Consider the following 22,556-nt stretch of genomic DNA (forward strand, 5'->3'; position numbering starts at 1 on the left):
CGTCAGAGGGGCAGCGGATTCAGAGGCAGAGCTGCTCTTAAGAGAGGAGTTACAACTAATTTAAGATACCTGAGCTCTGATACCATGTCAGGCCAGGGTAACTCCAGCAATGAGCGCAAGAAAACAATTAAATGAGAAAACACTGATTGATTGATTTATTCATTAGCCAGCACTTTATTTATACACATATAAAACGGATCAGTTCATCTTCTAGATGACTGTCCGACTTCACCTCATCCGTTTCGGATTAGGTGTCAACAGGATAGTTAACTGCTGCAGGATTAAAAGTCTCAGAATGATAACATATGGGTTTACTGTGCTGTGTCGACACCGCTCCCATGGCATAGTCACTGGCATCAGTTTGGATCTCAAATGGTCTTTGTAGATCTGGCAGTGCTAGTACAAGTGTTGTACTAGTCTTTTCTTTCAAGGTGTCGAAGGCTTTCTGATGTTTGCCTCCCCACTGAAACACCTTATTCAATCCTGTTAAAGCATGTAAAGGAGCTGCAATCGAGGAGAAGTTAGAAATGAACTTCCTCCAATATTGTGCTGCTCCTAAGAAGCTTCTCACTTCTGTAGCAGACCTGGGTTTAGGCCAGTTCACAATGACTGCCACTTTAGAGGGATCTATTATCAATTCACCCCCCCTACTATATGACCCAAGTAATTTAGAGACGTTTTGCCAAATTCATATTTTGAGAGTTTAACATAAAGTTTTTTCTCTTTTCAAAACATCTAATGTCTGCTTAACATGCTTTAAATGTTCTTCCCACGTTTTACTAAAAATCAGAATGTCATCTAGATACACCATAACAAAATCATCAAGAAAAGGTCTGAGTACATCATTCATTAATCTCATGAAAGTAGCAGGAGCATTAGTTAAGCCAAAATGCATAACTAGCCATTCATACAATCCCTGCTTTGTTTTGAAAGCAGTCTTCCATGCATCTTGCTTTGCAACTCTGACTTGATGGTAACCACTGTGCAAATCCAGCTTGGTGAAATAAACAACGTCCTTCAATTGATCTAAAAGATCATCTATGCGAGGAAGGGGATAACGATTTTTGATTGTTATCTTATTCAGTGCTTGGTAATCAATACACATTCTCCACGAGCCATCTTTCTTTCTCACCAAAACGATTGGTGACCCACATGGTGATGTGCTAGGCCTGATGAAGCCCTTCTCGAGCAACTCCTGCATCTGCTTCTTGATTTCAGCATTCTCTAAAGCAGACAACCTGTACATCCCAATGTTAGGCAATAGAACATCTTGCCGCAAAATAATATCATGTACTATTCCATTTTTGGGTGGCAGACCTTTAGGTTCTTGAAACAAGACATCATATTCTGAAACAACCTTTTCTATATCAGCTTGCTGTTCAGCATTACAGCTCCCAAATATATTTGTTTTATCAGGTTTCTTTTCCTTTACAACCATCAGTAAGAATTGTTTGCATGAATTTATCATTCTTTTCATCTGTCCTGAGTTTATGAGAGTATAATTATTCTTGAGCTTATGAGCTCTTACGAAGTATTCCATTCCATCTTTAACAAGCAGATACTTGTTCTCGGCTCTATAGAAAATAGCCTTTCTATCATACAAGTAAGGACTTCCTAAAACAATTCCACATATGTCCAAAGGAATTATGTCTAACTCAACTTCATCTACAAATGCTGACCCAAAAGAAAACTTGAGTTTGCACTGTATAGTCACTTGTAGTTGTGCTTTATCATTCAACCATCCTAATGGGTATGGTTTTTTGTGAGGTGTAGTTGCTAATCCCAATTTCTTTACAATTGCTTCAGAAATTAGATTTACTTGTGAGCCACTATCAAACAAAGTATCAATCTTTTGATTTTTGGAAATAACTCGAATATGGAAAAGCTTATGTCTTTTTCTCTCATTTTCTTCATCAATAACAGATTGAGCAGAATTACTAGTAGATGCTTCAGAATCTTACCTTTTATACCTGTCGCTGCTATAGTTGTTTCATCTCCTGAGTTTGACCCCAAATCTTTTTGAATAGCTGCAGTAGTCTTCTTCTTCTTTCCCTCGGACTTCTTAGGTCTCAGCTTTGGATGAAGAATCCAACAATGCTCATCATCATGCCCATTTTTTTTACAGTGAGTGCATGAAGCTTTGCTTTTCTATGCAGTGTTAGCCTTCCTTGCTTTCCATTTCTGCTTTCTTTTCTCCTTGCTCTTGCTTACAGTGGGTTGGGATGGTCCCCCAACTTCTGGATTTCCATTCTTTCCTCTAGCTTCTATATGAGTAGCTTGTACAGATACCTCATCTATACTACTGGGATTAAACATGAGGATGGTATGCCTCATGTAGCTGTGTAGACCACCAATTTACTTCAAAAGAGTCTCTGGTGAGTCTAATGAGATACCCAACATCAATGCTCTCTTTCTGAATTCTTGAGTATACCCTTGCACACTTTGCCCTTTCAACTGCCGAAGAGTTTGCCAACTCATCATGGCTTGTTGCATGTAGGCCAATGGATAGAACTGCTTTTTGATTGCAGCAACAAATTCACTCCAGACAGAGATGGTCTTACCATGTCTTTTCATATCAGCTTGGGTTCTGCCTTCCCACCAAACCAAGGCAGTGCCTCCTAGGCGTAGGCTTGTCAGCTGAATCTTACTCTTGTTTGAGTCTATGTTCTGTACCCTGCAATACACATCAATTTGTCTAATCCAATTGTCCAACTTTTCAGTATTTAGCTCTCCATCATATATAGGAAAATCAAATTTTACATCTAGCTTAATCAAAGATGCTTTCTTATTATGCACAGGGCTATTAGGAGGTGTGAGAAAGCTTTCCTCTCTTCCCTTTCCTTTGGAGTGGTCATGGAAGTGAGACTCATCTTCTTCTTTATCTTGTTTAGAACCTGATGAATCCTCCACCTTATGCTTTCTAAAGTCTCTGTACATTTCTTCAATCATAGACTCTATAGCTAGGAAACTCTCTATGAATTGAGGGTCTGGCCCCACAGAACCTTCCTTTGACATTGTCTTTCGAGAATAGACTCTCCCAATTTCAGGATTAGTTTCCAGGGCGCCTCGATCAATACCGCCGGTTTCCAGAGTGCGGGTCCTGCCTTTGTCTTTTTAGCGCTTTTGCTTTTTCGCCCGCGGTTCTCCGGCTCCCCATGCGTCCGAGTGCTCAGGCTTCCTCCAATTTGGCCTTGTTCGCTAATCGCGCATCAAAAATCACCTCCTTTTCCCGTTCTGGGGCTCCCAGGGGCTATTTTGACCTCCCGCGCAGTGTCCATGGGCCTCGGTCAACGCGCTTTGACCGAGGTCTCGTCGTTCTACGCTGGCTGCCATTGCCACTGGTTCAGGGTGTTTTTGATCGCTGTTTTGGAATTCTTAGAGATTTGTTTGACCTGATACAGTCATGGTTCTTTAACAGTCTTTTATGGATCCAATTCGGATCACTAATAATACATCACAAACATCCAGAGGTGCAACATCACACAATACCTCGTCTATGAAGGGTTCGATGCTGTAAGGAAGGCGACGTTGCTGGCGAACTCGGAGATCATGTCCTTGGTGAAGCCACCCGATACTGTACGACTACGGGTGAGGTGTAGTCGGTAGGGCCAACCACTTCACGACCTCTGTTGAAATGAGGTTCTTTTGGCTCCCACTGTCAACAATGAATTGCAGTGGCGAACCCTTCACCCACATGTGTGAGTGGAAAAAACGCTCTCCCTCCTCTGGATCTTCGGGCTCATTCTTCTGGATCTGGCGGTGGCTACAATGGCACTTCACTCCGCGTTAATGATCTGCTTCCCTTTGCCATTCCCCTTGTTGGATTCTAACTCAAGGTCGGAACATGCATCTGATTCTGAAGCCTTCAACTCGGCCACCAGCGACTGCTTGGTCCGACACTCACTTGTGTTCTGAGTGGGGCTCTTGTGGAACTCACACCACTTTCCTGTGTCCTTCGACTTCGTGGTGTTGTTCTTTTCTTGCGGCTTTGACGGGTTGTCTTGGGTCACCCCGTCGTGGCTTTGTCCTTTGGTCTTCGGATTTGCAGATCCAAAGTCTTGCTTCTTCTTTTTAAAATTTTGCTCAATTTTGACAGCTTATTGGTGCGCCGTGCCGAGTGAGGAGATGTTTAGGAACTCCATATTTTCCTGGATGTACCTGCGTAGGGAGCCGCGGTATTTGAGTACCAAATGTAGTTCAGAATCCTTGATAGCTAACTGTGTGCGAAGGGTATGAAAAATGTTTGTGAACTCTGGCACATCTTGGTCCCTTCCTTGCCGCAGTGTGGTCCACTCTATGTATTTGTTCTCATAGCTTTTTGACAGGGTAATACTGCTCCTTAATGGCATCTCGGAATGAATTCCAAGTGGGTGCGGCCGAAAATAGTGAGCTCGTACTTTCATCCTTTTGTTCGCAGTAGGTTTTCCACTAGTCCTTGACGTGGGGGGCTGCTTTGAGAAGAGCAAAAATAATCTTTTCCCGACTGGAAAAATCATGAACAGAAAACTACCCATCTAGCAGATTTAACCATTTATCTACGACATCTGCGTTTATTTGACCCTCGAATATGGGGATTTCAAAATTAACTTCTACCTTAAAGGGTGTGGCGTTTCCAGAGTAGTTGTTGGAAGCCGATGCGTTGCTTCTGGGTAGCGGTTGAAGGATCTGGGCGAAGTTTTCCATCATCGTGTTCCTTTGACGCTCAAGGGCTTCTTCGAGCAAGATTTTGATAGGATCTCCTGCCCCCTCGTCTTTCTTGTCTTCCGCCATGGGAGGCCGTCGGGATTTGCGAGGTTGGTCTTGCAAAGGTTCAACCAGTTCAAGCCCTAACTCCTTATATCCCGACCTCGTTGGGGACATGTAAAGAAAAACAGAGAAAGAGCAGACCGCTCTGATACCACTGATCCAAATTTAAACAGGGATGCAACAAATTACAGAGATAACCATAAATACAGAGATGCAACGGAAATAATACTTCATTTCATTAATGTAAAATACTGAAATATGCTTACAAACAGAAATGGAAATAAACCAGCTAGGGTGATGGTAGCTTATCTCTGAGAAGAGATGTGGCGGCTACATGCCTCTGAACTGTGTTACAATGAGGCTTGAAGGCCTATTTATTGTTGAGAAACAATGGAAAGCCCTAAACATCCAAAAACCTAACCCTAGAAGATGAAACGCCAAACTGTGGGCCCCGTTTGGGTAAATTGGTACATCAACTTCCCGGGGTCGTAACTTTGGCATATGATCTTCATTTGATGCGCACAATATCTCGTTAGAAAGATCTATCCAAGAACTACAACTTTGGGAAGAGCAACATCGGTCCATGGACCCATGTTGCTTCCAGTTTTCCCAAAAACGTCTTTAATGGCCTCAAAACGGCTTTGGAAGTTCAGGACCCGAAAAACTGCTAAAAATAGTAAATTGTGCTACAATTAAGGAAACTGAAAGAGATAGTTGTGGGGTCCAAGTGGGATAGGTGGGTGGCCACCAACATCCACCTGGATCAGGAGCCTTATTGCTCCCTGTTGTACCATATCCCGGATAAAGTGGTACTTGATATCAATGTGCTTGGAGCGGTCGTGGAACAGAAGATTCTCTGAAAGGCGAATCCCACTCTAGTTATCGCAAAAGATCACAGTGGTATCCAGTACGTGCTCAAATAGCTTACTGAAGAGCTTCCTCAACCAAACAGCCTCAAAACAGGCCATACTGGCTGTAATGTATTCGGCCTCGGCGGTGCTTAGTGCAACCAATTTTTGCTTCTTGCTCATCCAAGAAATTGAAGCAGACCCCAATGAGAAGAAACATCTAGACGTGCTCTTATGATCCACCACACTGCCAACCCAGTCAGCGTCTGTATATCCATGCAGCTTCAAATTCCTGGCAGTGTATCTCAGTCCATAATAGATTGTGCCCCAAAGATATCTCAAGAGATTCTTAGCAGCAATCCAATGTATGTGATGAGGCTCGACCATAAATTTACTCAACGTGTTCACAACGAAGCATATGTTAGGATGGGAGTTTACCAAGAACATCAAGCCCCCTACAAGTTGTCTATATTCCGAAGGATTTCCCAACTCGGGCCCAACAACACTTCCACATAGCTTTTTGAAGTTGAGTTCCATCGAAATAGACACATCCTTGCAATCCACCATCCCACATCTCTCGAGTAACTTTACAATGTATTTTCCTTGAGAAAGGAAAATCTCACTTGGCTTTTGCTAGACCTCCAGGCCTAGGGAGTAGTGCATCAGTCCTAGGTCCTTGACTTGGAAGACAACTCCCTCTTGCATTGATAAATGAGAGGGTTTGCACCTGTCAGAAAGTGATCATCCACATAGAGGACCAGAATGAGAGACATGTCATTCTCAACCTTGAAATATAGATTAGGGTCAGCTTCGCTCCTTGTGAATCCCAACTTCATAAGATAGCTATCAATCCTCTCATACCAAGCCCTAGGGGCTTGCTTCAACCATTGTTTTACGAAACGGCCGTACCGAAACGGAAACGGCCGTTTCGATCCGGGTTGATAAAAAAAATTTCAAAACGGCCCTTTGACCCGGCTCGGTGACCGGGTCAGCTATGACCCGGCCGAGTCAGCCAATGACTCGGCCGGGTCATAGCTGACCCGGTCAACCCGGCCGGGTCCCGTCAAAAAACGGCCGAGCCAATAGGAACCGGCTGGGCAGCGATTTCAGTTAAAAAAAATTACTTTTTTGCTGATTTGGAGCTGATTTAGTTAGGGTTTGTGGACATGAAAAGGTTTATGTGATTAGTTAAATGCATTTGGGGTCCATTTCCCCCTCCCAAACTCTATTTAAGACAGCCAAATGCTCTCATTTCACTCACAGCAGTCTTATGCATTTGAGTGAGAGTCTTCTTTGAGAGTTAGTGAGCAGTTCTTGAGCTTGTTTTGGAGCAGCAGTGAGGAGTCTTGGAGGAGCATTGTAGCTGGAGTGAGGAGCTTCTTGGGCAGCCATTTGGAGCAGCATTGAGGAGCTGATTTTTGGAGCAAGTTTGAGGAGGCAGTTTGTGCCTGGAGGTATTTTTTTCCACCTCTATAAATCTGTTTTTACTTATTAAATTTTAGGTGCATATAAAGATAGCTTAGAGAGTGTTTTTAGTCAAATAAATGAACATTGAATCAATTTTTATTTTTTTTTTTCATTTTCAGATTGTTTTCCTAGTCAAAAAATGGCACCTAGAGCAAAAGATGCTGCTTGGGCATATGTTGAAATGGTTGATGATGAGATGTGTTGCAAGTTTTGCCATAGGAAAATTAAGTCAGGTCCTGGGGGGATTCATAGGCTGAAACAACACTTGGCAGGGATTAAAGGCAATATTACTGCATGTAAATCCCCCGAAATTGGGGAGATTAGAAAGACTTTGTTGGAAAGCTTTGAAAAATTTCAAGAAGAAAAGACTAGGCAAAAAGAGATACAGGCTGAAATTGGGAGGAAGAGGGAGATACAAAGAATGATGGCTGCCAACCCCCACTATGAGTTTGAGGGTTCTTCCTCTATCCCTCAAACTGATGCATCAAACCCTTTCCGTTATGTTCCTCCCTCTTTTGCTTCTGTTCAAGATAAGGGAAAGGGTAGAATGAAGGGTGATGGGACTATCAAAAGTTTTTTCACTCACTCAGGCTCCTCTCCATCAGATGCACATGGTCCTGAAGTTAGTAAAGGTCTTTCTCAGCCCACTTTAGATGACCATTGGAAGAAAGAATTGAGGGAGACTGCTTGTGACTACATAGCTAGATGGTGGTATGATGCTGATATCCCCTTTAATGCTGCTCGTTCACCATATTATGAGCCTATGTTTGAGGCCATACATGCTGCTGGAAAAGGCTTCAAAGGCCCTACTATGCAAGAGCTAAGGGGGTTTCGTTTGCAGAAAGAAATTACATCAATTAATGAGTATTTGCAAGATTTCAAGGAATCATGGGCAAGAACGGGGTGTACCATCATGTCAGATGGATGGACTGATCAAAGAAACCGTACCATCATAAACTTTCTTGTCTTCTGCCCACAGGGAACCATGTTTTTAAAATCAGTTGATGCATCTGATAAGGTAAAAGATGGCCACTTGTTGTTTCAGCTATTGGATGAGGTTATTCAGGGTGTGGGGGTGGCTAATGTTGTTCAAATCATCACAGACAATGCCTCTAACTATGTTCTTGCTGGTAGACTGTTAGAGGAAAAACACAAGACCATCTTTTGGACCCCATGCGCTGCACATTGCATAGACCTCATGCTTGAGGATATTGGGAAATTAGATTGGGTCAGAAACACTGTAGATAATGCCAAAAGCATAACAAAATTTATCTACAATCATACACTGGTTTTGAGTATCATGAGGAAACACACTGGAGGCAAGGATATTATTAGGCCTGCCATCACTAGATTTGCTACACATTTTTTGACATTGCAATCTATGCTTTCCCAACATAGAAACTTGCAAAAGATGTTTTCCAGTGATGATTGGAATAATAGCAGTTGGTCTAACAAACCAGAAGGCAGAGAATTGAGAAGGAAAGTCCATGATGAAACTTTTTGGAGAAAGGCAACAGAGATTGTGAAGGTTGCTGAGCCACTAGTTAAGGTGTTGCGGTTGGTGGATGGGGAAAGGTTGGCTATGGGCTTCATTTATGAGGCTATGGATCAAGCAAAGGAGCAAATAAAGGCAGCATACAAGGATAGAGTGGCAAAGTATGGGCTCATTTGGGCAATCATTGATGAAAGATGGAACAATCAACTTCATCGCCCTATACATGCAGCTGGGTATTTTTTGAACCCACGGTATCATTATAAAGCTAAGGAGTCAGGAGCTTTGAGGGGGGGGGTCAGAGATGGACTGGTTGATTGCATTGAGCGCATGGTCCCATCGGAGTCTGATCAGCTACTGATACATCAGCAGGTCACATCCTTCAGCAATGCAACAGGTACCTTTGGGAAGAACCTAGCAAAGATTGCAAGAGAAGCAGATGAGCCAGGTAAACAAAAATTTCAATTTTCAATTTCTCAATTTCAAGTTAGATATAATTTGTAATTTTGTTGAGCTTCAGCCTTCATCTAACTCATAATTCATTACACTCCTATGTTTTTTGCAGCACAATGGTGGGAGGCCTTTGGTGGCCAGTGCCCTGAATTGCAAAGGTTTGCAATTCGTATTTTGAGTCAAACTTGCAGTGCATCTGGGTGTGAGCGCAATTGGTCTGTCTTTGAGAGGATTCACACAAAGAAGAGAAACCGTTTGGAGCAAAAACGGTTGAATGATCTAGTTTTTGTCCAATACAACCTTCGGCTCAGACGGAACCAATTGCTGAACAAAAGACCTGATTCAGATCCCATTGTGTTGGAAGACATTGATCCAACATCAGATTGGGTAGTGGAGAGTCGTCTACCAGAGTTTGATCCTGATGAGGATCTTGATGAAATTGATGTTGGAGATCCACTGCAGCGTGTTCAGTTGAATGCAGATCCCAATCCACCAGCCTCAGTCTCACAGCCAGCTAGTAGGACTCCAGTTGTAGGTGCTTCGCCTTCCTCTGCTCAGCCACGACAGAAGCGCAGCCGCATTTGTACTCTATCTCAGCTTGCATCTGCTTCACAGCCTAGTGGTACTGGTACTGGCACCACTTCTACAGTTGCAGTTGGAGACGATGATGATGAGGAGGAGCCATGGGGCCCCTTGTCTGGCTCTGATGATGATGATCCAGAGATTGGTCGAGATGATCTTGGCTCCTCTGGCAGTAGCCAGTAGCTACTAGCCTCCTTGGTTATTTGTATTTTGTTTTGACTCTTGAGTCTTTGATCATGTATGACAGACTACAGTTGACTATGTATTTACTATTGCCATTGGGTACACTGTACCATTTTGATATAATGGATTGGTTCATGAGCCTACTTTGATCATATGTTGTCTTCCATGTATATTATAATGTTGTGTGTTTGGAAACTTGAATGAAAATCTTTAAAATTATGTTTAAAATATTTAAAATTATGTTTTTTTATAAAAAAAATAAATATTTAATGTATTTTTTACAACGACCGAGTCATTGAAATCGAGCCGGCCGAGTCATTGCCGTTTCCGTTTCCGTTTCCGAGTCGATCCTCGGCCGAGTCCGAATCCGAGTCCGTTTTGTAAAACATTGGCTTCAACCCATAAAGGGATTTCTTCAATCTGCATACGTATGTCCTTCGATTCTGTACTTCGAACCCCTCAGGTTGTTCCAAGTAGACTTCCTCCTTAAGCGAGCCATGCAAGAAAGCAATATTCACATCCATTTGGTGTAGGCTCCATCCTTGAGAGGTAGTAAGAGCAATAATCGAATAGATAGTGGTATATCGAGCAATTGGTGCAAATATCCCATCATAGTCCACCCCTTCCTTTTGAGAGAAGCCTTGAGCAACGAACCTAGCCTTTTATTTTTCAACACTCCCATTAGCTTCATGTTTGATTTTGTAAAGCCATTTAGACGTGACCATAGACTTGTCCTTGGGTTTAGGAACCACATCCCAGACATCATTCTTCATGATGGTTTCATCTTCCTCATTCATTGCATCCTTCCACACTTGGTATTTCACGACTTCTTCGAATGTACAAGGCTTAGATTGAACAATGGTACTCACAGCAGCAAGGTACCCTTGATACCTAGTGGGCTTCTTACTTTCACGAAATGGCCCTCTTGGAGCAATATGCTTTTCAACATATTTGAGAGTGTCTTTGAGCCACAATGATCTTCTCTTTGAGGTAGAGGGATCACTAGGAGGTGGATCAATGGGATCCATCAGGCCTTCAACATCGGGCATAGGCTCATCGGACGAAGGTTCATCCCGCTTTCCTGTAGCATCATCATTTTCATTTCCTGGAATGGGGAGATCTTTGGCTTTCCTGAGAGCAGTATCTTCATCAAATGTAACATCATGGTTTACTTCTACATCTCGTTGACCAGACACAGATTCTATATTCCTTTGAATTTTCACTACAGGCCACAAAAGTTCTTTTCTTCCCGCATGCTTCCAACTTGTTTCTCTTCTCTTTAGGCACATGAAAATATACGAGACAATCAAATATTCTAAAATGAGAAACATTAGGTTTCTTACCAGTAAAAACTTCTTCGGGTGGCTTGAAGTTCAATGCTTGATGTGGACACTTGTTTGGAACATATACGACAGTATTTGTGGCTTCTCCCCGTAAGAATTTTGGTAGACCTAGATCATGAAGCATGGCATGGGTGGCTTCCATGATCGTTTGATTCTTTCATTCAACACCTCCATTTTGTTCAGGGGTGTATGCAACTATTGTCTCCCTCTTAATCCCATCTTTACAATAGTCATTGAATTCATTTGATTCATATTTGGTCCCATTATCAGTCCTCAATATTTTGATCTTCTTTCCTGTTTGATTCTCCACCAAGGCTTTGAAATCACAAAATCATTTGAAAACTTCATCCTTCTTCTTCAAGAAATATATCCATGTTTTGCGAGAGAAGTCATCCACAAAGATAACATGATATAAGTATCCTCCTAATGATGGTACGGGCAACATACTAGATAGGTCAAAATGGACCAGTTGAAGAATATCATAAGTTTTTCTTTTGCTTGAGGGGAACCCCCTTGTAAGTTTCCTCGCTGCACAATCCTGACAAGCACCTTCATGATTCATGTTGAAATCAGGCATACCCCAGGTAAGGCTTTGTAATGAAGGTGGGCAAATCTCTGGTGCCATAATTCGGATTGAAGAGAAGTGTCGCAAGACATGGCTCCCAGAGGACTTCCTCCAACTTGATAAAGACCATCAACCCTAAATCCAAGTGTAAATGCATCTTTAGGGTTTCTTTGCCAAAGACGTACCTTTCCATCAATGAATGCTACCTTGAAGCCTTTATCTTCCATCATAGAAATAGATACCAAGTTCTTCTTCAAATCGGGCACATACAATACTTCTTGTAGATGAATGGTTTGACCTTGATTCAAGTGAAGAGTGACGATACCTATTCCTTTCACGGGATAGGTGGCATTATCTCCAAGTATGATTTGCAAGTTAGTCTTCTTTTCAACCAAATTTGAGAGGGCCTCTTTGTACCCAGTGAAGTGCCTTGAGGATCCACCATCCATGAGGAAATGATCCAATATATCCGGAGGAGAGGCAGTAGATAAAGTGGAAATAAGATAAAATTCATTTTGTTTTTCTACAACATTACTTTCTTCATACTTGGAATTTCTTGATCTTTTGGGAGGACGACCATTTCCATATCGAGCAGCGGGAGCATTCCTCTTTCCTTTGTTGTTGAACTTGTTGTTCCTTTGATTGCCATTGCTTTTGTAGTTGTTGTTGTCATCATCCTTTGGAGTATCCTTCTTGTGAGGACACTCTCTAGCATAGTGGCCAAACCTGTTACAATTGTAGCATTTGCCTTTTCTTCCTTCTTTGAATCCCCGACTTAAATCCTTGACTTTGTATCTTTGGACCAACATTGTTCTTCCTTTTAGCATGAGCGGAGAAAGTAGTAGGATCATTTCCATTTGAGGGCTTATCTCTCTCCATCATCCTTATTTCTTCTTGAGTGCATCTAGCCAATAATTCATCAAAACCCAGAATCCTGTCATTGTTGAGGATGGTGGTGTTAAACACATCCCATGCTCTTGTAAGACCTCCAAGTGCAATAAGAGTGAGCTCCCTATCACCAACAACTTCTCCAATAGATAGAAGACCATTCTTGATTTCGGTAATCCTCATGAAGTAGGATTGAATGGACTCTCCTCTATCCATCTTGATGTCTTTCAACTCGTTCTTGAGAAAGTTTAATTGATTTGCATTGTTTACTTTGAACATCCTAACCAATTTATCATACATCTCCTTAGATGTTTCCAAATCAAAGATATAGGCAACCAAATGCTTTTGAATAGAGTCTACAATATTTTTTTTTAGCTTTGACTTCACCTTTATTGTACTTTGTTTTTGCAGCAGTAGGTGCATTTGAAGGAGGCTCCACCACTCTTCCTTGTACATAGTCCATAGCACATCCTCTTCCAAAGTCATCTTCCATGCATGATAGTTGGATTTGTCCTTGAGCTTGCCCTTGGATTTGAAGTGTGTTGTAGTCGTCATTGAAGCTAGACCAATATTCTTGTCCAACAACTTTCCTTAGTGATTGCTTTTCTCACTCTTGTTTGGGCTTTGTCTTCGCTTGAGCTCTGATACCATGTTAATTTTAGTTAACAATGGCATGTTCTATGCCTAGCACAATTTACTTCAATGTTCTTTAGCAACCTAATAATAATTTCCAATTTCCAATAGCAATCACAATCATCACATTGACAGTAAAAGTAGATAGAACATGAAACAAAGTGCAGAAGACAAGCCAAGACAAGAGGACACCAAATTTTGCGGATGCCAGGGAAAAACTCCAATGTGGGGAAAACCCTTTGATCAATTCTTCTTATTATTAAATCAAAAGTTCAATAGAGAGAGAGAGAGAGTACAAAAGTCAAATTGACTGGCCCAAAAAAAGTCAAAACAACCCTATAAATTTCTGCAGTCAATTGCAGTCAAACTTCAGCGCTAACCAGAAAGTCAATGTTGGTCAAAACAACAACAAATCGTCCTCAAAGCAACTCGGTCTTCCTTGGTCAAACTCGGCTTGATCAGGAGGATAAATTCAGCCCAAAAGAGCTCGGTCAAACTCATTCAAAGGAGAGAGAAAATCGCTGTAATTTTTTGTGGTCAACAATAGTTAACCCTGATGTCAACGCAATTTAAACAACCCAGAATTACTAAGTTTTTGTGCCCAGAGATGCGACCTAGAAAAAATTGAACCTTTGACCCCAAAAACATAATCAAACTCGGTCAACAAGTCCTTGGTCAACGCTGGTCGAACCTGTCCTAGAACTCTAAAATTTTGGCCTATAATTCTGCCCAGAAACTCGTCCTCCTTGCCACACGCATAAGAGAGAGAAGCTGCCCAATGTTGTACGAACCAATCAGATGAAGAGAGAGAAAAATGTGTGAGTGATGAATGTGCCAATGAGGTGTGAGGTCTCTTGTATTTATACAATTCGTTGTGGGTGAAGATGTTGGAAATAATACTGAGAGGTGGGGTGAATCAATATTTACAATTCAATAATCTTTCATTTCCCAATCAGATTTATATATGCTACTTCAATGAAGTGAACTTGCATGTGTACGCTTATGTGATTAAAGAAACCAACATATACCCAGAGAACTTATGATTTAGTTAGTTTATCACGTGTTGATCTTTAATCAGTGCATCAGTATCTTATTATACAGTGACTATGTGCAGTAATAAACCATCACACATAAGCAACACACATGAACACCAAGATTTAAGGTGGAAACCCAATGTGGGAGAAAAACTACCTGCTGCTGTCGTCTTTGTCTTCTTAATATAAAGAAAATCGGTTTACAATCTTGTACTGGTGTAGACTCATACCAGTACGCAAGCACCCACCTGTAGAAGGCTACAACCTTCTCTCGTTTTCCAGCTTCTACTGGAAGGGAGCTACAACCCCCTAGCTCTTGTACTAGCCGATATGTTTACTAGTACGTAGGCGCCGGCCTACAGAAGGCTACGACCTTCTCTCTTCCTCCAGGGACCACGTTTCATTAATTTTCAGACTGGATACTCCTGGTACACAACAACACAATATGAAGGCCTCGTTTCATCAAATTTTCACATTGGACCCATCATAAACTTTGAAGCTCAAACTCTATAATAATAACTACATCAACTAACAACCAATCAATCTGAACAGTCAGATCACTGTCACCAGAACACTGTGCTGAACCCAGAAACCTGCATCATCATTCAGAACCAGCTGCAACCTAAAAAATCATACATCAGAATGTATACGCTACTTTAATGAACCCAACCTGCGTGTATACGCTACTTCCTATAACAAAACCTGTGTATACCTCCAAACTATTGAATCATACAAACTTCTAAATCAAATCTGTACCAACCAGTAATATTTTGAACATCTACTGTCAATTTACAGAGATCCAGACAGTCAGCAGCAAAGATAACCCTTCTCACTTAATCAATCAATCAGACACAAACTCCTTATGCATTCAGTTTTACTTTCAGATCTAAGAAGACTTCATTGACAGACAACAGTAAAACAGCAGCACTGATCAGATAGATCAGTCATTTCTGAACAATAGGCTTTTCTTTTGCATATGCTACTTGGAAGAGTCGAACCTGTGTGTATACGTGCCTTTACCAAGGTGAACCAACGTATAGATCTGCAAATATTAACTTACAACTTTGCTGCTATTCCAGACTTCAGACATACCCAGATCATGACATTTAAAGAATAAAACATGCGTAAGCAATCAGATCTAGCCCAACCAATATCAGATCATACAATGATAAGTCATTTCAGGTCTCATGATCCTGATCCAACATTGTATCCAAGGTGCACAAAATATTTTAGATCATATCATAATCATAGCCCCTGCAACATAAAATATACTTCAGATAGAAGTATTCCTGAGAAACCCTTTCACTTGCACACTTGGCCCTTTGATCTTCTCCTCCTTATATAGTTTTTGGCTTTTCTCAATACCTCAGACCAAAACAACACTTAGAACCTGTGGTATTCTTGGCCGGGATTAAATAGTTGTTACTCGCACAATATTGTGGGCTAATACCATGGTATTGACCCTTGGTATTTTAATGTTGAATTTCCTTGATTTTCCAACCTATATGCGTTTCTCCTCTTGTGAAAGTGCGTGCATACGTATACGCTCTTTTTGTTTTGTTAACCCGCGTGTATATGCTTCTTTGTCAAAGTGAACCTGCGTATACAGCTTACAACATCCTTTTCCTTCAACTTCTTGATTTTGATCAGTAGACCCTTGTTCGAACTTCTTGTTCTTCTGTACCAATGTCCAGTTACCTCTGAATTGACCTGTTACAGTGTGAGTTTCCTTTTATCGAATCTGATTTGACCTGTGAGTGAGTTTCCATCAAGGACAACACTTGTCTCATAATGGCAACATAAGAGACACATCCATTGGGCTTCTTGAGCCTACATGATGATGAGGTCGACCTGAACAATTTGCACATGTGAGGGCATAAATTCAAAATCACACTTCTGCTTGTCCGAATGAGATGATCTTTATATCAATCTTGGACCTCTCGAAAAGAGGAATCCAATGCAATCATCATCTCCATCAAATGAGTTGTCCCAAGGTGGAATTTGGCCCTAGTTGCCAATTTTAACATTAATGCTATCTACATGAAAGATAATTCATTAATGGAATCCATAGGAATCAATGATGTCTATATCAAAAGTAATCCATTGAAGGTATCAAAGGCATTAGAAGACGTTGATACGACTCAAACATTTGGTGAGAAGGCTTCAACTGGGTACAAAGTGCACAGTGTTAAATATAGTCTTCAACTTTTTTTCTTCTCATGACTATTTAATAAAATATAATCTAAAATGCTAAAGTTTTTTTTATAAACATGACAATATCCCTCATAGTAGGCAATGGTGTGCCTCTTGAAGAAGTTGATTATGTGTAGCGCATGTTGGAACACATAATTGTTTTAGCGTAAATAACAATCCATGTGAGATGATAATCCAAGAAAGGCCATTGGTCACCCATTCTAGGTTGTTGTGAAGTCGAGAGAAGTGACTTGTGTAGCATACACTAAAGACAAGAAAGCTATATACTAGCACAACCATATAATTAAAATCATAAATGTTGATAGGCATCAATCCATAATAAGCATCAAAACACTTAGTCCATTATACATCTCACGATGCTAAAATAAAATTAAAAAAAATCATAAAAACTAACTAAATACTTATTCATAATACATCTCACAATAGGATTTGTTACAATGCCATGGACCAATATCGTGGCTTATTAATACCACTTGCCCAAAAAACCATAACTCACTTCATATGATGTTTTTTTGAATTAATCAATTTAATTAGAAAGGCAAAAATTCCATTCACATGCTGTATATAAAATTAACTTGAAAAATGTATTACAATGTTATGCAACTTGATGTCCTTCCTACTTAAGAATGATGCCTAAGTGAGTGTGTACTTAAAAAGGTTGTTGTAGGTCAAAGGTGATTGAGCATCTATGCAACAACTTATACATGCTTGAGTTTCCCTAGAAGCTTTCTTCAATTCTAAGGATGGTTTGTGATTCGTTTTAATTTAATGAAGAAGAGAAGCAATATGAGAAGAATGATTAATGAAAAAGTTTTTTCTCCCATAAAAGTTTTCAAACAAATGATATGTGAGTAGGCCATTCTAATAGTACTCGACAATTCTGGGATCATCATATACTCCTATATTCAAATAAAAAAATAGGAAATGTATTCTTATCTCAATAAACATTATTTAGTTTTGGATTAGTGTTTATGTTGCACAAGAAGTTTGAGCAAACCTTGAACTCATTGAGGGGTGGTAGGACCGGGTGGAGGGTTGGTCATTCTTTGCCCTAATAAAACAATAGATTTAACCTTTGCCTAGGGCTCAGGAACTTGATCAAACAACCATGCAGAAGTATATGCTCTCCTTCCAGGCTTATTGCTCACTCAGGAATGAAATATCACTAGCGTTTCAATTCTTGGAGACTCCAGATTTATAATTCAAAATTTGGTCAAGAAGAATCTTCCTAAAGACATGAATCTAAAAGCCATATTAACAAAAATATGGGGGACTCTAAAAATTTTTTACTTCCTTTAGACACATCATATTTTGAGGTAGTATAATAAATATTCTGACTATTGGCTAATAGTGTTTGCTCTTTATAATTATGAGTGGTCAAAGTTAGTAACATTGAGAAGCATTGCCCCATCCCATAATCTTATGGCAATTAAAACTATATACAAAACTCAAATAATGTGCAATTGCCAAATGGCACTAAAGTGGAGGGCTTGACATGTGGGGAATGAATAAAAAAGGTGGGGGAGCAAATGGTTCATGTTGCATCCTCCTTTGTTATGCTCTGAAGGGTGGTGGATGTATTTTCCCCCCCTTGGTCAGGGTATGTCATGTGTGCTCTATCTTCTAAAATGGTTGCGATGGGTAATCTTGCGACAGAGCTCATTTGTTGTGTAAGCATTGGTGAGCTGGTTCTGGTACACTAGAGTGAATTTTGGACTTGCATGGTTTCTTGGCACATTGTATGTGGTGCTTATTTGCACTTGCGGTGTTGTATTGGGGATTATTAGCATGCTCCCTCGGTGCTTTGATTGGGAGTGCAGATTTGGAGTGGTTGTGTCACCCATATGGATGCTCTTGGTATCTTTGAAGGGAACCATTTTAGTTACCTTTCTAATTATTATTCAACACTTTTCATTATAAAGCTCTTATAAGGTGGTTGATTAGGAAGTTTTGCTTGTATGACATGTTGAATTAACTTCAAAGCAAAAAGACCCCATGTTCTCCAAAAACATCAAACAAAGATAGGAAAGCTTTGCCATTACATGTATGTGGAAACTGGAAACACATCATAAATCTTTTTGCTTGTCAAATTATGCAAAAAGAATGATCTTTTTGAACAAAGCTTCCTTTAGTTCAAAAAAATGTGGCTCGCTTATGCAGCCTTTATAAGCATAGCTCAAAAAGCTTTAATACAAAAAACGTTTGTTAAAAAAATATTCTTTGTTCAAGGCTTTAACACAAAATAGGTGGCCTGCATATATAATCTCCACAATCATATCTCAAAAACAAATTAAATAGGTTGGCTTAATCCAAAGCACCCATGAACTATAAGCCAACAAAATAATATGGGATGGCTTAGGCCATAACACCCAAAGTTGTGATGCCATAAACTATTTAGAAACTAAAAATCTAATATAACAAAATACAATGGGCAAAAGCTCGTTAAAAGGTTTTAACTTTTAACCAGAGGTTTAAAAACTGGAACCGGGTTTCGAATTAGCTGCCTACCTAACCGTGATTGAATCGGAATTAGATCGAATCGGATTCAATAAACTGGAATTGGAAAAAAATGCACAAATTAATTAAATTTTAATGAAAAAAAATATTTTTAAGATTACAAACCATGATTCCAAACCATTAGAGACAAAATATGAAAAGTATTCTCATCTATGTACCATGTAAGGGTGCATATATCAAAATGGCATCGAGTGCAATACATATCAATGATATCATTGACAAAATAGTAAATATATAACCAATGAGGCTCTAAATGGCCTTTAGAGTGAAAAAACAATGCTACAACGAGGCTATAAATGGCCTCCTGAGTCGAAAAACAATGCTACAACTCAAGCTATTAGGCCACTAGCCTACTACAAATCACTAATTGACATGATCACTCATCAAACTCATCACCACTACTACACATGGGATCATCACCAAGAGCTACATAAACATCATCTAGCTCGAGTTTGAGGACTCTTCAAACTCCTCTCCACCCTCAATAGCAGTGCTAGTAGTAGCATGAGCAACAACACTAGGTCAAACAAAATTAAAAGCACGAGTTCACTGAGTTGCATGACTATAGCTTCCCTCACGAGTCACCATGTGCCATGCTTGGTCTTGTTGGTTCACTTTCTTTAGCTCTTTGTTCAACTACCAGATTTGCATTGGGATCAACGACCCCAACTCCACTAGACAACTCCAAACTAGCTCCAAGATGACAAAGAACCTCCAACCTTCTTGTTGTTGCTCCAAAAGTCAATGTTGGTGCAGAACTGTCCAAGCTCTCATATGCATACAAACACTAGAAATCAAATGTGTGAGGCAAATAGGAGCTTAGGCATTCTTTTATAAGCTCAGGGGGCCATATTTAGAAGAGAACCTACCATGGTTTGCTAAAAACCACCTCAAACCACCTGGGAGTCCCATCAAAATGCCCAACCATGTGGCTTCCTAACCGACCGTTTTTTTACAAAATTCGGCCGGTCAGTTACCCAATTGGTCCTGACCAACCAGCCAACCAATCAGATTTGTTAGGCCGGTTTGATATCTTAGGAAGCTAACCGGCCGGTTTGACCAGTTTTTAAAACTAGGGTTTTAACACCCTATACCTCCCCAACAATCACAACCAACCGACAACCTTAAGCAATAGAGGCAAGCCCTAAACCTATCCAATTAGAGATAAGTTTGATAGTGTCTTGGGTGGATGTAACTGGAGGGCTGACAATGACCACAAGTTGACTAGTTAGTGTGAGGTTGGTGGAGATAACCTTGAACAAGATAAAGACAAGACTTTATGTCATCTAAAGGTCAGGTGGCAGCCTTAACTGAATCTTAATAGAAACAAGAAGATAAGAAAAAAGGGACCGATGCCAAGGGAGTGGATGCAACCCCATTGAAAGCAAAATATCAGCTCCACCAGTAATGACTTCAAGCAAAAGTCAGAGTGGGGGAAACAAATGCATAACTGGTTGACTAGTAAGAGTTGGAACAATCAGATGGATAGTCCTAGTAGAAAAATCCTTGCCCTCTGAGTTCTTGAACACACTTGATTGTGTAACTATCACCAAATTCCCAAATTTCCAGGTTCTGCCCAGGACATTGGGCACAAAGGTGTACAAGGGACTTGGGAGCAACTCAACTCCAAGTTTTGTGGTTGGTGTGATACCCTTAGCGCAAAGATGTCTAATAGGTTGGAGCTTTAGCATGTCATTAAGAGAACATAGGAGGCCTTAAAGGACGTGGAGAAAATGAAGTGCAGATGTAGTTTGCTTTGCAAGATGTACATGAAGTTTTCAAGTATTTGTCAAAGTCAAGGATCTTAAATGACTTGGCGAATTTTATCAAGTTTTTCTTTCTGTTAGTTTATTGTTTTGAGAAATACATGTTGTAGAGTCTCTTTTGCTAGACCACAGCAGTATGAAGGGCATATCTATTCCGTCAAAGTCACCCAGCACTTGCATCTGTCCTCATCTGCACCCACTTAGGGGGTTGTAATACAAGCTTGATTGCCTTGCTGCTTGCTGCTAGAGCACACTACATTCTCTTGTCAAGTTAATTTTCGTAAGGGTCTGCCCAACTGTGAAAAGAGATATTTTCTTGAAGGGAAGAAGAGATAAAAAACTTAAACATGGAGTACGAGGCCAGATTTGAGAAAGAAATTGGAACCTTGGATAACTCCAATTAGGCTTATGAACAAAAGAACAAGAAATATAAAAGATTTGACAGGGTTTTGTATTGCGGAATGAATTTGTGGAGCAGGAAGAAAAACTACTGCTGACCAAAATGCTAGTGGCACAGAGGATACCAAGGCAACACACCTGGCCGTGACAACTCAGAACTTTGTACAAAGCTAAAATTTCCTCTGTTAGCTTTGTACCTAGATCTTTTTCTGCTTTTCATAGAGAAGCATGAGGAGCTGCTCTCACACTCCCACTCTTACTGATACTGGATGTAACTTTGAGTCTCATTGAAACAATGTAATTTGTTAGACATTAATTCAATTATCTTATCTTATCAGAATGTGGACACGGTAAGAGTCTATTAGTTGAATTTCAGATTTGGCAGTTTTAGTATATCAGATTGAAGGTAGGAGGTTGGCAAATGATTGGTCATTATGCAAGCTTAGAAGATGCTGTGACAAGAGTGAGGAGGATCAACACTTGGTTGCAATGGCAGGACCAAGTTTTAACCCATGTGTTGCCAAAAGAAGGTGAAATGAAGTGGAAGGTAAACTGTCTTGTGCCTATATTAAGCTGGTCTAAGGTACAGAGGAGGACTTGAATGTGGAACTCAGTAAAGATGGAAATAGCCTATGTTGCACTGGTTTTCGGGATGGCGGGAACAGATCCCTAGGATGGCTAGAGCGCACCCCCAAATTTTTCAGGGGAGGTTGGGGACAGGAACTATAATAATAATAATAATTTATACTTCACTGTAAAGTTTAAACATTTATAGTTGCTTCAAGCTTGTAAGCAATAACAAGCTATATTATATAGAGTTATGCACAGCCCCTACAGTTGCCAATTCTGAAAAAGATCGAGCAAGTTAAAAAAGGCCTGCATGACATTCCATTATTGGCACTGCTAGACATGAGTAACATGTAGTTTAGCTTTAGGAAACTCAAGTGTAACTGTTTGCAATTTGCAATAAGGTCCACAAAGGGTCTATTAGACAGAACTGTCTCTATGGCAGCTTTTCTTGTTAATGATGATTATGTTAAAACATAGAAGGCGTTCCCTTTGCAATAGCTTATTTTAATAACTGTGTTGAAAACCAATATAAAACACTTTGGTTCTGTAAACATATTAGATTCATATTTCAGATTAAGGTGATTGAATAGGAACTAAGTCACATGACACGAGGACACAGGACATGTAAATACGAGTATTCGACATAAGACACAACAAACCTGGAAACATGACACATATCATATCAATAATTAAAACCTAGTGACTGCAATGCAGTTGGTTTAAACAAGCCCCGGTTTACTGGCAAATTTAAATATGTTTGACTGGTTGGAGTTTTCTAACCATGTTATGCCTTTACTATTGGCAGGGATGAAGAAATTCTTCTACTATACCATGGCAAAGGTGGACCTTGGATGTT

General features: G+C 40.3%; 2 protein-coding genes across 3 annotated transcripts in view; both read left to right on the forward strand.

Moving 5' to 3' along the window:
- Window positions 1-22,556, forward strand: part of LOC149182406 (mitochondrial outer membrane protein porin of 36 kDa-like) — a 66,021-nt gene that overhangs the window by 32,305 nt on the left and 11,160 nt on the right. The window lies entirely within an intron of this gene.
- Window positions 8,857-9,954, forward strand: LOC149182407 (uncharacterized). The gene is made up of 2 exons (XM_089418504.1): window positions 8,857-9,001; window positions 9,119-9,954. Exons 1-2 carry the CDS (start codon window positions 8,884-8,886, stop codon window positions 9,769-9,771), a joined length of 771 nt encoding a protein of 256 aa, XP_089274630.1. The 5' UTR covers window positions 8,857-8,883; the 3' UTR covers window positions 9,772-9,954.

Source organism: Pinus tabuliformis, chromosome 3_2 (genome assembly GCF_031772625.1).
Source record: "Pinus tabuliformis cultivar Carrire ecotype Pingquan chromosome 3_2, CPIR1, whole genome shotgun sequence".
NCBI classification, from domain to species: domain Eukaryota; kingdom Viridiplantae; phylum Streptophyta; class Pinopsida; order Pinales; family Pinaceae; genus Pinus; species Pinus tabuliformis.